Below are 16,292 nucleotides of genomic sequence, written 5' to 3'. Positions count from 1 at the left end.
CAACGTAAGCTTCAGCTGAACAACAATTACGTAAAAGAACAAAAAATTATGAAATCACAAGGCACTATAGATATACCTAAAAAACACAGCTTTTTTATTTTTTTTGTCAGTGCAATGGGAGGCACGCTGATGCACTGGCCATCATTCTTGGCCATCTCTGCTGCTTCTACTATTTCTCGCATTTTTAGGAGAGCACTCCCACGCAACTGATGTTGAGCTGAAGCTTATCACTTTGGTTTGTTGTGGTTTTGTGGTTGAGGAGGTGAGCAGGGGCAAGGTTACCAATATTATTTCATGATTTTTTTTAATAAGTAATTTAGCTAGAATTTTAGAGCTTGTGTGTCGCATTCTTTTTGTCTCTTATCCCTGAAGTTCACGCTACTAAAGGGTTCAATGATCCTTCTATGTAATATGTGGCCCAATCATTACTCTTAAGAACTGCAAAAATACTGAATATGGAAAGAAACATTTCTGTATACGTAGCTGCACCAGATTACATAACATTAAAAAAATAAGTCACATTGGTTCTTCTGAAATGCAGAAAATAACTAGAGTTATGAAGCTGAGAGGTCTATGATAAACCATGCACGTGCACACCGAATGTTTTCTACCCAATGAAGCTGCTTTTCTTCCCGACACCGGTTAATCGAGTCACTCGACATAATAGAATCAGTGACTGATTTTCCACACCACCACAATACCCGTAGTGCAGTCCTGCAACGTGTACAGTTAACGTAGAAAAACATTTTAAATTCGGAACATTAATAACTACCACTTCTCAGTCCTTTCAGACTTTTTGCGATTGACGATAACGGAATTGAGCGGCTGCCTGCGATATGCTGCACTGTACGTGTGCGTTGTAACATGCGTGCTGTGCATAATTATTGGCTCAATCTTCAGAGAGCACTCGTATGTCATGTCCAAAATCTTCGCTTTGGGTATATATTGATAAAACTCGCTTTAAACCCACTTTGCCATCCCGAATCTTGCACGTTAAAATATAGCAAGCTTGACCCTTGTGCAACTCGGCTCTGCAGGAAAGCCAGCTGATAAAATCAATGTTTCTGATGGGAGCGTTTGTACAAACGCAACTAGTGTGAAATTTTTTCAGCGTACCTTTTCTGACAAGAGAGTGAAGAGTTTTCTTCTGGATGAGAGAGATTGTGTGCTTGACACAATCCTCCTGTCTTGTGAAAAAAGAATTAATAAAAAAAACCATTGAGAGACTCACGGTGACAAATGCAAGAGCCTGCTGGGCTGCATCCTGCAGTGCACTCTTCTGGTTGTCCGAGCATGCACTCGTGAACTTTTTCCCATTCGGTAGGATGATATACGCCACGAATTTCTTTGGAGGCTGTAAGAAGTGGACCCACACAACTAACGTGTACAAGCAGGCAAGCATTTAAATTTATGAATACAAATGCAATACCCAGCGCTCTTTCATTTGTACTCAATCATAGGATGTGCCACAGTTGAAAGCCGATTTTACGAAACCAGATTTTACAAATTTCCCGATCCAACATACCAATGCGAACCCCCTTTCTCCTTTCCTACTAATGTTTTCATGATCTTGAAATAACGATATGACAAAACGAATGTCCTCGTCAAACCTGATTTAACAAAGCACTCTGGGGAAAAAAAACGCTTAAAAAATGAGGGTTTACAAAATTAAAATCGAAACTGCGTGGAAAGGCAGACTGTGCATTTCTTTCAAGGCTTCGAGCCAGTCACGGCAAAAGCGGCAAAAGGTGCTTAATCTCGCGTGCGACACAAGGCAGCATAGATACTCTCCTCCACTACTTTTGACACGATTGGTACCCATCCGATCCCACTTCTTGCCCTGGGAACTGTGTGCTCCCACAGCTCCCGAAACGCATGCAGGCAAAAATCATGATCTTTTTCCCTAACCAATAGAACCGTCGCTCTCGAAGGAACTTTCTTGTGTTGCTGACTTTACGAACTTTGCATTTAATCAAAATAACTAGCGGGTCATGATGACTTTGTTAAATTCAACTGTATTTGTGGGTTCAACTGTATAGTAATTACCACATTTACTCTCGTAATTTTATTTTATTTATTTATTTTCAATACTGTCAACCCCATTTCTGGAGTCATTATGCAAGTGCGTAATGCGAGTGCATAACGAATGCACTCGCATAATAAATGCACCCCCAACTTCAGTTGTCAACATGTAGATTTTTTTTTCTCTTGTGTAATGAACGCACCCCTTAAATTTGTCCGCTGCAGTCCTGCTAACCGACACCTCCTTGCCTGTTGGATATTTCTTGTTCTTTTATAATTATGTCAACATCCTCGGCTCCCCCTCCTCCCCCATGCACACTGCCCTGTGGCACATCCCCTCTCTTCTTTTGTTATGTTTGTGCGCCACAGCGGGGTTGACCAACTGTGTTACTGTACAGACATCGCAGCTAATAAGCAGCACACAGCAAGCAAAGGTCACGAAACTGCCCACACCAACCGACGATCGCCTCCAGCAGATACGAAACTTTAAATGCCCATAATATTTGAGCAACGACAACAGGGTTTGCTGTCGTCGTCGTTGTTGCAAAGGGCCATTTATCGTTCATTGCCATCGCGTCACAGGTTTTTGAAAAACCTGTAAAAAAATCGCTTGTTGCCCAGAAAAGATGGTGACGATTTCCGCATCATGGTAGCACCCTCGATTCTCGCTTCCGTTGCAATTTGCTCTTGATGCTCGTTATTCGCGTGTTCTACCGTAACATCTCATGTGGACAGCGAGACGACAGCCTTATTTTGGTGTTAATCTTGTTATCAATGGTTTCTTTTGGGTGCTTCGGTGGTAGCTTGGTGCAATGGCAACCTTGTTGTCGCGGTCATCATGCGAGGTTGCCACAAAGTTGGCAAAGTGCGCTGTCGCATCATAGTGCATGCTTCAGGAGGCCCCTCGAGATTGCTGCAGATACCCCTGTTGCAATTAAATGATCCCGAGAAAAAAAAAGAGCGCCAAATGCTTTTATGGAGTGCGCGGGCGGCACAGGGAATGCCTGCAGAAGATAGTGCCTTCAACTACCAAAGATGAGTGAAGTGGAACAAAGAAGCTGTTTCCAAACGTTTTTTTTTTTTTGCATTATCGCATTTTTCGCTCATCCCGAAAATGTTCTTATAAAATTTGCCCCACATAATAAACGCACCCCCAACTTTGCTCCGATTTTTTAAGGAAAAAAGTGTGTTCATCTCGAGAGTAAATATGATATATTGAAGGTTCAACTGTATACGTAATTGCCGTATAAAAAATGTAAATACAGTGGAATCTCAGAGATGCTAATCTCAAAGCTAAAACATTTGATTGATTGATTGATTGATTGATTTGTGGGGTTTAACGTCCCAGAACCACCATATGATTGTGAGAGACGCCGTAGTGGAGGGCTCCGGAAATTTCGACCACCTGGGGTTCTTTAACGTGTGCCCAAATCTGAGCACACGGGCCTACAACATTTCCGACTCCATCGGAACAAAAGCATTTGTATCACTCGAAATTTCGTATCGCAAAAAAAAAAAAAAAAAAAACCCGGCAAAATCAGTCCAAACCGTAATATGCGCAAAAAATATTTACTTCATGGCGTTCAATCCCACTAGAGTACAGCCACTAGTATGGGTTTGAACTTTGCGAACCATTGTGCTTATCGTCACTTCACGTGAGCTAGCCCGCCGCAACACACGCGTGTTTGGGCAACGAAGGCGTTGAGCGTAGCACAGCAAGTACACAGTACTGCTTTCGAAAATCTGCAACACTTTATGTTGCCTGTGGCAACACTACGAACATGACATACCACACCTGCTCTCGAAGGCAACGGGAAAAGCAAAAGGTTTAACCATGCCACAGGCGGAAATGCAAGGCAAATGGGTGCCGGTAGTACGTCTTCATAGGCAATGGCTTATGGAGAGCTGCCACTAAGGGAAAAGGTCAACTGATCATGCTGCATACTTTCATAATCAACGACCACTAGACCGGATCATTCAAGGGTGGGCACATTCCGTTGGGATGGACTTTCGATAAATGTGGCTCAGCATAGTATGATCGTGCACGAACACACTGCACCGCTCTTCAGCCAAGCATTTGGAAGGAAGGACAACCTAAGATGAGCGCTCTTAGCTGACGCAAGGCACATTTGGAAAATTCAGCCCGAGCGAACCTCAAAACAGCGGACGGACGGGAAAGAAAAACGTGTTTTCCCACCGAGCGTGAAACACCTCGCAAGACTTTCTGCATGGTGCCACCATTGAGATCTGGTTCCTGATGAAGGAAGCTGCACGTCACCTTCCTCGCAAAGCACCGTCAAACCGTGCTAAAGGGAGAGTCATGAATGGCCGCGTGGGTAGCGGAAATAGGCGAAATCCATGCAACAATGACGGGCAAGTCTCAGTCCCGCAATTTCCGCCGAAAGAACTCTCATAAGTCCTTTAGGGACACGTGTGAACAGACCACCAATATGGGACAGAACAACTGGTTGCTGCGAACGCACGCATCAAAGCTTTGCTTTAAGCTAACTGAAAATTAAGATCCTGAGTCGCCTCTCCGACAGTCATAAGTGGACAGAAATGCCGAAAAACAGTGCCTTTTTACGACTTGATTGCTTCTAATATACAGCAGCATTAGCTGTGCAACTTGAATGCAGCGCAGCTGCTATCAACAATTACATTGATAGCAACCATACTTTTGAGCTCAGTGGCTGTAGCAAACGGTTCCAATCCGTTTTCATTCCATGTGCACAGGTCCTGCATGCTCCTTCAAAACTACGTGGGTAGACTTCCTGCATGGCGCCATTATCGAGATCTGGTTCAGGATGAAGGAGGCTGCATTGCCCAAAGTTCTCCGACTATGCACTGCTATCAATTATCATGGCCAATGTGGTTTTCCGAGCTTCCAGAGCGTGGAAGTGTCAGGCGTCACTCGACCATTTCAGCACCCGAGTTCGTATAACCTGTCTTGATGCTGAGGAGTGTACGGAACAACTGAATTTCAGCCCCTTGGGCACAATGAAGTTCGGCCGGGCAATTTACCAATGCGTACTATCTGTGATCATATCTACAATATCTACTGTAATTGTAGCTGAAATCATGCCTCAATGTTTGTGTCACAGGTGATGTGTACAGCACCGTTGGTGAACATACAATGCCCAAAGTCATTATCTGTGTCTGCTTCTCATAGAGTGCGTGACTTGACCACGCTCTCGAGTGATTTCAATGATTGCTGGCATGCACAATGAATATTCTTGAGAAAGCCACCTGTGTTGTTAGCAACGTGCCAGGTGGAAAACACGCTTGCTTGCGCGTCTCTCTCAGATTCTTGTAGATGTCTCAAATTGGTAGACAAAGAAAGAGCTTAACAGCACAAACGACAGGAGGGGATGGGGGAGACGAGAACAGAGCGCTGAACTAACAACCAACGTTTATTGCAAACCAACTGCAAAATATAGGAAACAGATTCTGTGCATAGCCACACAAAATAAGCAGAATTGCACATACATGCGCCATACGGCATACATTATCAAGAATCGGTCATATCAGTGGACCCCAGATAACTAATTTCCCAGCCGTGAAAAAAAAATTGAAGGTACACAAACACAGAAAGTGCCAAGTTATTGATGACTGTAATAACAGATGACTGTAAAAGCAGACGACTGTAATAGCTGCCTCATGTAACCGAGGTGCCAATAAGTTGGGGATCTGAAGCCTCGGCATGAGACGGTCATTCCCGTTTACCAAGTCTTCATTTCCTCTGTAAACATGGTCCTGTTCAAATGACTCAGAAGCTCAAGCCCATTTTTTAAGCCCGATTTCTCATGCGTTTATCATCTATGTGCATGCTCGGAAAGCAGGAATTCCACCCGTAATATTGTTGTTGCAAATAAAATAATGCAATATGTTTTTTATTATTTTCTTTCATCTGCAAGGAACGTTTTATGGTATTTTAAGAAAAATCGAAGGTAGGGTTTTTTAAATATTGATTTCTCAATAGGCTTCACTGTCGACGAAATTGAAAGTTTGAGGCCATTTATAAAATTAAGTGTTTGAGGTACAGCAACAATATTCACAGGCATTATTGCAAACATTATGTTGTTATAGGTAACCAAGTTATGAATCACTAGCTGGTTTAGCTTAGGGGGGAAAAAAATCTCAAATCAAGCAACTTCTGAAAAATCTCACCTGTTCAGACATTTTTCAGAAAAAGTTTGCTTCAGCCCACAAGCTTCAAACAATGCTGCTTCACTCTTGATTACGGGTACATTTATTAGAAAAAACATCGTCTTCATCAAGCTAATATTTGTGTTTTTATATCATCATTAACTTTCGAAAATGACAAGGAACAAAATTGGTCCCTCTGCACAAAACAAGTTCAATATTTTTTCCTCCTACATTATGCAGTTAATAAAAAAACGAGGTTGACTTTAAGGCTACTGGGTGGTATGTGCACAAAATACAAAGATAAACAATCAAACTTAAAATATAAAGTTCTTGACTCGTCTTGATCTCTCGTGGAATCACCCAGCTGTGAAGGAAACCTGTGCACTGAAATTTGCGTATAACTACTCAGGCCACTTTATCTCCAAGTATTTGTGTATATTTTGAGCAGGTTATGCATGAAAAATTATGGCATTTCCACAAATGTGCCATTTGCCAACTCTATTCTCTACATAGCTATGCAGTAAAACAAATGGCACCTCCGTATTTACTCGCATAATCCTCGCACATTTTTTGGCGGCAAACCGGTGCAAAATTGGGCAGTGCAAGAATTATGCAGAGAAAACTTTATACGAAAACGTACAGAGCGAAAAATAACACGAAGTGGCCGCAAATCAGTATTCTCACACCAGCAACTAAGACCAAGCTTTGAGAAGTACTAATTAAAACCTACCTCAACAATAATAGCACAGGTTCAACACAAGGCAAGATTTATTTGAGGCACAAAAATTAATTTTACCATACGCAAAGCTTGTGGGCATTGCGGGCGTAGCGGTAGCATTGGTCGTTCAACAGAAGTCCTCAAAAGGTAAGCGTAGGACATCAGTATTGGGCTGATGAATATTTATAGAATCGTCTGCAGTTTCCTTCTGAAGGAATAAAGTTTACCATGAATCCCAGTTTTAGGCACACAGCAGGCCCAGCGCGTCTTGGTGGCTTTCAGCTGCTGTCACCAGTAGCGAACACAAAACTCGTAGACTCCAAAAGGCCTTCCGGCAGCCCTGTTGCCGTTGTTTTGAGCATGATCTATCACTTTGAACTTGAAAGCAGCCGTGTAGTTCAGTATCAGTCCATAACGTCACAAGATTACCGACACAACATATAAAACATGCCACAACGCGCACTTGCCACTTTGGCTTGGTTTGGATTGGATTGAATCTCCATGCAATAATAGTACGCTCGATGCTTAAGAGATGGCGCCAGACGGCACGCGTTATCACCATCAGTGGTTGTAACGAGCAGACGACATTGCGGCAGTTTTCGGGGGTGCAATAATTACTCGAGGAAAAAGAGAAATCGTGTTTTTGTTGAGCGATGTGGGGGCTGCGAGAATTATGCGAGTGCGAGGATTACGCGAGTGAATACGGTAAATATAAATACTAAAGATAATCTAGAAAAGTCTCAATGATTCGAATTGCATGGCTGGTCTCGACAAAGTTGTATGTGCTTGAAAAGATCCCACAAAAAACAGTCTGCCAACAATTATTTTGAACAATATTTCACACTTCAGTGGTCTGCCTTTTGGATAAGTGTTGCATACCATTGCGGGCTTGCTTCAACAGGCCTATGAACGTTGAGATAATGCTTACTAGGATTTGACAAAAAAATTTTATTGTTGAAACATCTCTAACATCATGACATGAAAAATGTTATGGATGACTAAGTCGATGATGCTACTAGCACAACCATTGTTGATGACTTGAATGGAGCACCTTCGACGTCAAAACTCATACACATCTCTTGTAGACTGACACTACTTAAAGCAAAGATCTTTCAGTAAATAATTCACAGCCCTCTGCGACTTGAGATACATTTTCTATCATTTCAAGTTCTAGGGCTTTCACTATCTACGGAAGAAAAAAAAAAAAATGAAAGTACGAAGGAGCTGACAACTGGCCACATTGTGTGATTAGACATGGCAGGAATAAAAATACCCTAACATATACTAACAGATTCCAGCATCATTTTTACATTGTGTCTTTAACTGTGTTTAAAGGTAAAAAAATAAATTGCACGTTAAACTGCCCAGCCTTAAAGACAACAGGCCCCGACTTTTCTTTACACCCCCCCAAATAAGCTCGGTAATTCGTAGAGTAGACCGCAGCGGTCACGTTTTCTGAATACCACAGAGCTGCGTGCCGCGCAGAGCCTCCACTTCGGAAAACGATCCTAGCGCTCCTTTCCTACATCTGACCAATGCTCCTTGCATGCGCAGTGACGACAACCCGGCAATCGTCGACATGACGCAGCACGTAGCTCGCCGATTGGTCTAAAGCAGCAACGACAGTTCCTGTTGCCACCCACAGTTTTGAGAGAGCTATTCAATCATACGAGTTGCGAAACTCTCCATAGGCTCCATGCATCGAAATCAGGACACTTCACTGACTCAGTTTTTGGGAGTGAGCAGCAGATTGTCGCACCACCTTTTTACCAGCACACCCACTAGTAAGCGCAATATTTGTGTTTTGTGTTATTGTTCCCAAATGGCGTTACCTTCTGATCCCGAAAAATCTAACTCCAGAAAAATCTGGCCAATTTCATGTCCGGGTTTTGGAACGCAGTTTTGCTGCTAATCGTCGTTGGTTGCAAGTTGAGCGACTGGGCTGTGGAGAAGCATCGACACTGGGTAAACGGAGAACAACCAGGCATCGCAGCAAGCGTAAGTGCACTACGACTGATAGAGTTTGCCGATGATGTCAATCGCTGATGTCTTGTCATGTTGCCGAAGTGGGCGGAGCTACGATGACGGGCCACGCCTTCCCCTCCCTCTGAAGGGGAAGGGTGGCGAGGCCACGCGAAAATTTGAAACCAGCTTAACGCGATGTTCTAGCCCCTGTAACTTCTTTAATATACAGTCGACTCCCGGTAATTCGAAGTCGCTTAATTGGAAGTTTCGGTTAATTAGAAAAGAGCAAGTGGTCCGATCAGTTTTGCATGCAATCGCATAGAAAAAAATGCTCGATAATTCGAAGTTAAAAACCCATAATATTGGTTAATTAGAAGTTTTTTCAATCGACAGTCTCGTCGCGACCGTAATTTTACAGTAAAATGGGGAACTTTTCATATGCCAAAACATCTGCCGGACCGCGCTCGTGTCTTCGCCATCACTACTGTCCGCAGCGCCACAGATCTTGAAGCGGCAATCATTTTAACGCTGGCGAATCGCATCGGCGGCATCGACTGACTCTTTAGTTGACTTTTGTCGAGAATCGAGTGTGTCACCGCGTCACACGCGCGCTGGGTTGATTCCACATGTGTTTCCGCGCTTCTGATTTTGAGTGTTGTGGTGGTCACGTACGTTTGATAATGGCAACTCGTGGCCCTTACCGAACGCTAGACCTAGCGACGAAAGTCGAAGTCTTGAAGGAAGTTGACCAGGGAGGCACCGCCAAACAAGACATTGCAAGAAAGTACGGCATTAAGCCTAACACGCTGTCGACTTTCATAAAGAATAAGCGCTCAATATTGGATGCGTTTGAAAGTGAAAAATTCAAGACATCGCGGAAGCGGATGCGCACCGGCGCCTACCCCGAGTTGGAGGAAGCACTGCTGATTTGGATCAGAGAGGCACGAAACAACAAACTTCCTCTCAGTGGTGAAGTCGTCACGGCAAAAGCGTCATCGCTTGCTGAAATGTTGAGCATCAACGACTTCGCTGCTTTGGATGGGTGGCTTACGCTTTTCAAACATCGCCACGACTTGATTTTTAAAAGCGTGTGTGGGGAGAAGGCGTCAGTCGATGAGGAAACGTGCCTGACATGGAAAGCGGGCAAGCTTCGCGAGTACCTCGAAGAATACCAGCCGGCAGACATTTTTAATGCAGACAAGACTGCGTTTTTTTATCGGCTGCTACCGGACAAGACCCTGACATTTAAAGACGACGACTGTTCTGGAGGCAAAAGAAGCAAAGAGAGAGTGTCAGTGCTAGTCGCGGCAAACATGACTGGCACAGAACGGTGTCGCCTGCTTGTGATCGGGAAGGCTGCCAAGCCTAGGAGCTTTAAAGGCGTGAAGACGCTTCCTGTGGATTATGCCTCGAACAGAAAGGCGTGGATGACATCCGATATATTTAAGGACTGGATCACCAAACTCGACCGCAAGTTCGCGCAATCAAGCCGTAAGGTGTTGTTCCTTGTGGACTAATGTAGTGCCCACATGAACGTACCTGCCTTGAGTGCCATCCGTCTTGTGTACCTGCCTGCAAACACGACGTCCGTGTTGCAGCCCATGGACCAGGGCATAATAAAAAATGTGAAGGTATTGTATAGGCAGCATCTCATCGAGCGCATGCTTTTGTGCATGGACAACTCGTCGCAATACGAGGTGAGTTTGCTTAGTGCCATCAACATGCTAGCGCGAGCTTGAACCCGCGTGATAAAAGAAACCATCGCCAATTGTTTCCGGACCTGTGGTTTCATGGAAAACTCGGGGGATGCTTCTCCTTGTGCGCCAGTGGAAGTGCAAACAAATGAGCTCGACGACGGTAGCTTTTGCGCCGCTCTCGGTGACGTCCATTTTGACGAGTATGTCGCTGTGGACAGCAACGTCGAAACATGCGGTCCACTAACAGACAGCGAAATCGTGCAGATAGTTCGGCCCCATGACTGCATTCCTGAAAATGACGATGATGACGACGACATCGGAAATGAGCCACCACCGAGGGCTGCCGATGTAGCTGCGGGTCTTGTTCTTGCGCAGCGGTTTTTTGTTGGAGAACACAACGCCGAAGAAGCACTTCGACACGTGTATTCCTTACAAAACTTGCTAGCCGCAGCCAGATTCGGCAAGCAGAATCTATTCAAGCTTGGACCCGCGTGAAAAAAGAAACCATCGCCAATTGTTTCCAGGCCTGTGGTTTCATGGAAAACTCGGGGGATGCTTCTCCTTGTGCGCCAGTGGAAGTGCAAACAAATGAGCTCGACGACGGTAGCTTTCGCGCCGCTCTCGGTGACGTCCGTTTTGACGAGTATGTCGCTGTGGACAGCAACGTCGAAACATGCGGTCCACTAACGGACAGCGAAATCGTGCAGATGGTTCGGCCCCATGACTGCATTCCTGAAAATGACGATGATGACGACGACATCGGAAATGAGCCACCACCGAGGGCTGCCGATGTAGCTGCGGGTCTTGCTCTTGCGCAGCGGTTTTTTGTTGGAGAAAACAACGCCGAAAAAGCACTTCGACACGTGTATTCCTTACAAAACTTGCAAGCCGCAGCCAGATTCGGCAAGCAGAAGAAGATGACAGACTATTTTTCCTCAAAACTGTCGCGCTTTTAAACTATTAAAAGTGCCATTTTTAGTGCTTTTTGCTTAATTCGAAGTTCGTTTAATTCGAAGTTTTTTGCGGTTCCCGTGAACTTCGTATTAACGGGAGTCGACTGTAGCACGTATTTGCAAAATTTTGCGGCAGCATGTTCACAAAGTAAAAATGCACTTATTTCTCTCTATAACAATTTTTGAACCTTGGGGTTGTTTTGGCCCTTTAACGAAGGAATATAATGTCAACCACTTTGCTGTATGTACTCGTATAGTCTGATGCTGTCATGAGCATCATAATTAGTCCTTAAAATAAATGTATGTACATTACCTGTCCCCAATCAATTCTGAGCTGCTAGCGAGGTAAAAGCAGCTGCCTTCACGACAGCCAGCGGACCCTATCAATACACAGTGAATGTGCGCAGAGTGCACGCATGTGTTGCAGACCTCCGCACTTGAATACGAACCACTTTCTCACTCACTCTTGGGAGCTAATGTTGTAAACGACATTGGAGCATGTGCAGTCGCCGATCGATTTTTCAGACCCAGCAGGAACCGAAAAAAAGTCCGAAAAATTGAACAGTCTGAAAAATTAGTTTTTGTCAGAAATGTGAACTTTATTGCATCAGGCAGGCTGAAAAAATCCATGATTCTGCCTTGCCTCATACTACGCTTGAAAGCAATTTGGTTCACCCATATTTGCGCCAAAGTGACATCGTCACTGTAAATGCTCGACAAAAGCGTCACCGCGGTGGCGATCTCCGCCGACAGCTGCAAGCGATCATCGTCTTCATCATCCGAACCGCTCTCCGGCTGCGGCACAACCTGGCGAAGAGTTTCTTCATGTGTGGGCTCCGCGCACGAAATGCACAAAAGCTATACACAACACTTTGCGGGCGGGGATCGCCGCACGCTATTTCGGATTTTCTGCGGGCAGACCGCGAACAGCGACTCACGTTACGACGCATGCACAGTGGCAGCGACCGCACCGGAAGGGGGGGGGGGGGGGGGGGGGAAGAAGTGATTTTTAAATGAAAAGAAGAGAAAAGTGAGCCCCACAACTGTCTCTCAGGGGGAGGACACCTCAACAGTAGCTCACGAGAGATGGGGGTAGAGAAGGGAATAAAAGGATAGGAGTAAAACGTGGAGAGATAGAGAGCGAGGAAGGAGAGAGCGAGGCGGAGGGACAGCAAACGACGGAAGTAAGGAGAAGACACGAAAGATGGACACGGTAGCAGGAGTCCGAGGACAGGGCACCAATCGCGAGAGCTCTTATCGGCGACAGGAGGCTGCGTAGGGCTAATCCAGTCGGCCAGAGCTACACTGTCGTCCTAGGGGACCAGCGTCAGGAGGTGGTGTACAACCAACCCAGTCGGCCAGAGCTGCACTGTCCTCGGAGATCGCGAGGGCACAACCGGTCGGCACGGAATCCAGCCAAGGGCTGGATTCCGCAAGGGCTCAGGGTGTGCTATTCAAAAACTCCCTAATGTAATTGTGGCAGGCACATTCACTCCACTACTGCACAGCTCCGCTTCCTCCCTGTACAGTGTGATGACGACAGTGCTGACCACTATGGCTGAACGAAGACGAAAAAATTGTCCCGTGCCGTATTTTCTAAAGCAGATACGGCCTCCGAAACTTGTAATATGACATTTCCTTTCCAATCTGGGAGGCAGGAAAACCATTTAAAATTAAGCCACTAAGCTTAGTCAAGCCGGCAGAAAATCCAACATGGCTGCGTCCATACAGGTTTGTGGCGCGGCTCAAAGCAAGTGATTTAGTCCGAAAAATCCAACTTTAAGGGGCGAATTCGTCCAAAAAATCAGTCAATGAAATGCACTAGCCCTATGGGAACCCTGACGGTGCACTTTTAAAGTCCGAAATATGCAACAAGTCTGAATATTTGGAGTCCGAAAAATCGGTCGGCAACTGTATACCATTTCATATTCACAGCGAATAGACATATTCTGATTACGGTGTTTGCCATGTTACTATTCGTTGATTAGACGCTCTGACTGGTAAGCCTTCCGTTGCACTAAGCAAAATAAGTACTGTAAAAATTGGTTGTCCGTTCCTATAAAATATCACATTGGCGCCTTTTCAACCACAAGAATGAACTTCCAAGAATAAACTTCGTGATGCAATCAGTTTGCTAAAAGAGATAACTTGCACGTACCTGTCCATCTATTCCGATGCAGAAGTGTTCTGGCTCTGCACCCATGGTCTCCTTGGTGCGCTTTACCAAATCTTCCAGGATGCTGCAAAGACCAAATTTTTGAGCCAGACTTAGTGCAAGTGTGTAATCTCTCCTTACATTTAGTTAACCATGCACGAGGCAACTACAATAAAACATCACTAATGACTTGGCTTTGTGAGCAATCATCTATCAGTCAACCATGGTCATGTACATTTCATTCTACAGCCTACGCTGAAATAAGGCCCATCTTTTCTTTGTTTCTCAATCTCGATGAAATCACGCAGATTTAGTAAGTTTTTTATGCTAATTGCCAATACAACTTTACTTTTTCTAAAAGTCACTAACAAAAACATACAGCTGCTTCTGGCCTCTACTGCGAGAAAGATAGCAAAATAAAAATTGAATGTTATAGTTTGATGAAGATCCAAAAGGTGAATGCAAAAATCTAAGCATCTTCAAAAAAAAGTGACCAACATAACTGACACTGTAACATGTTGGACTGTAACTTGTTGCATTACGGAAGGACCATTTATATAAAGCCTTCTGTTCACCATTTTTGTGTGTTTAAATTCTGCTTGATTGAACCAAGACAAACTACCCTGTGAATTCAGATTTAGCAAGCTTTTACTAATCTCACTCAACCTTCACTGTGGTTGCTTGTGTGAAACAGAGTAAGAGTGCTTTTTCAACAGTCGACGTACCTTGCTGAAGACACAGCAACGGCACCAGAAGTCTGGCCCTCATAGTTTTTGGCTCCTGAAAACAGCAAAGCCCGAATTAGGAATCTGCAACATTTTTTCCCCAAAGGAATGCAGATATTACACCTTAAATACTGGAGTGTTATAGAGTGCTCTAATAAATGCACTATTCAACCTTCTTGCAAGCATATTTCAGTTTAGCTAACCAGAAAATGTGTGTAATAATTTCATGGCACAGAACAAACATGGGAAGCATTGCGCGTTAAGGTGACACACTGGTCAAGGGGTACTAACACCTTTTTTTGCAGGCGTGTTTACTCTGCCATACAAATCTCTAGCATACAGAGATGGCTCTGAGCAAGTGTGGCGCTCAGCAAATGCTGAAAAGATATTTCATTTTGATATTAACGTCAATTTTCTCACGGCACACCTACAGATATCAACACTAACTTGACGTCAGGCTACTGTACTAATCCTGGTGGCTAGTTGCAAGGACGTCAAGCTCCAAAACACAAAATATGGCAGCCTGTGCGTCGCCTTCTCGATCATCTGCTAGCGCCGTGCGGTTGTTGGCAGACTATAGAATCGTTGTGCCCCCCTGTCGCGAAAGTTGCCTAACGTGAGGTGTGCATCAAACGAAGCAGACTAACGAAGAAGCGACGCGCAGATGAGGATATGTCATGAAAACTTGCACGTGCACATACAGTCGAACGCCGCTATAATGAAACTGAAGGGGTGCGGAAAACATTTCGTTGAAGCGAAAATTTCATTGTAGTGAAATCGAGAAAATACAGCTGATATGAACTAGCAAAACAAAGGAACGTTTATTTTCAAAATTCAATAAGTGTCCACTGCTTTTTATTCTATCCCAGCAGTGTCACAACGCGATTCTCACTCATGCGTAGCGAGGCAGTGGTAAAGAGCACACTGAAACAATGACTACAACCGCTTTCGTGAACGAACCAAACAGTTGCATTAACACGTTAACACCAGCAGCTGTCTGCCGTCAAAACGCCGAGATAACGGCAGGGTATCGTGGAGCGGTGACTTTTGCCTTATTTCATGTCATTCTTTTCGTCCATCACTCCCGGCTAGCAGATTTTATTGATAATGCGGACGAACAGTCCCTCTGATTAGTTACCACACTGGCCAAGCGCGAACAAAATGATAAGCATTGGAATTGGAAAAGGCATTGTTCTGCAGATGTACCAGCAGCTGTGCGAAGGAAACCATGAACTATGCAACAGAGCTTCAGCTTCGGATCGTCTGTGACTATACAGTAAACCCAATGTTTAACATTTTGATGCATTTTCAGAACCTGAAAATACGTTGACGAAGCCTAAAACACGCGTTGGCATCACTAGAAACTACTGCTGTTCAGCAAGCATAGGTGCCATTGCTCGATAGCAATGACAATGAGATTGCCCTGCTTTTGCTCCCCTTTGCTCAATCGACTTGGTAAAGAGAGCGAAAAATGCGCTCTATGTTCCACTGCTCGCACGATTGTTCTGCACACGTGTTTTACAGTTACTTCTACGTACCTGCCAACCTGGCAACAAAGAAATTTGTAAAACCTCCGAGTGGAGAAAGGGCAAGAAGCTATAGACTTTTTCTTAATTTCTAGCTGTAATAGATTTGTGTTTAGCGACAAGCATAATCACGTTTTGCCGCCACAAGTCAAATAGACACGCTGAATTATTCTCCCACTCTTGGCTTCAAAAGAAAAAAGAACATCGCGAAAAAACTAGAGGGGGGGTCGCAAACACAAGTGCAAACATCGGCGTTACGGTCTTATAATGTCTTGGAGAGGCCGAACAAAAATACAGCTTCCCTCTAAGGACCAAGTCTCAAAGTGAAAACGCAAATGCTCCTGAAATTTCGCGTCATCAAAGCAATTAGCAGAAAAAATAAATC

General features: G+C 44.5%; 1 protein-coding gene across 2 annotated transcripts in view; it reads right to left on the bottom strand.

The window, feature by feature from the left end:
- pcm (5'-3' exoribonuclease pacman) overlaps positions 1-16,292 on the bottom strand; it is a 107,354-nt gene that overhangs the window by 19,593 nt on the left and 71,469 nt on the right. The window contains exons 33-35 of one of the 2 annotated variants that reach the window (XM_037423936.2): positions 14,382-14,436; positions 13,660-13,741; positions 1,232-1,354 (exon numbers count right to left, since the gene is read on the bottom strand). In XM_037423936.2, the coding sequence (XP_037279833.2) occupies positions 1,232-1,354; positions 13,660-13,741; positions 14,382-14,436 (260 nt within the window). The remainder of the gene's footprint in view (positions 1-1,231; positions 1,355-13,659; positions 13,742-14,381; positions 14,437-16,292) is intronic. The other variant, XM_037423943.2, reaches the window with a different exon arrangement.

The sequence above is a fragment of the Rhipicephalus microplus genome, chromosome 3 (assembly GCF_043290135.1).
Source record: "Rhipicephalus microplus isolate Deutch F79 chromosome 3, USDA_Rmic, whole genome shotgun sequence".
Classification (NCBI taxonomy): Eukaryota; Metazoa; Arthropoda; class Arachnida; order Ixodida; family Ixodidae; genus Rhipicephalus; species Rhipicephalus microplus.
The sequence above is the reverse complement of the archived record's forward strand: the minus strand, read 5'-3'. Positions and strand labels throughout refer to the sequence as shown.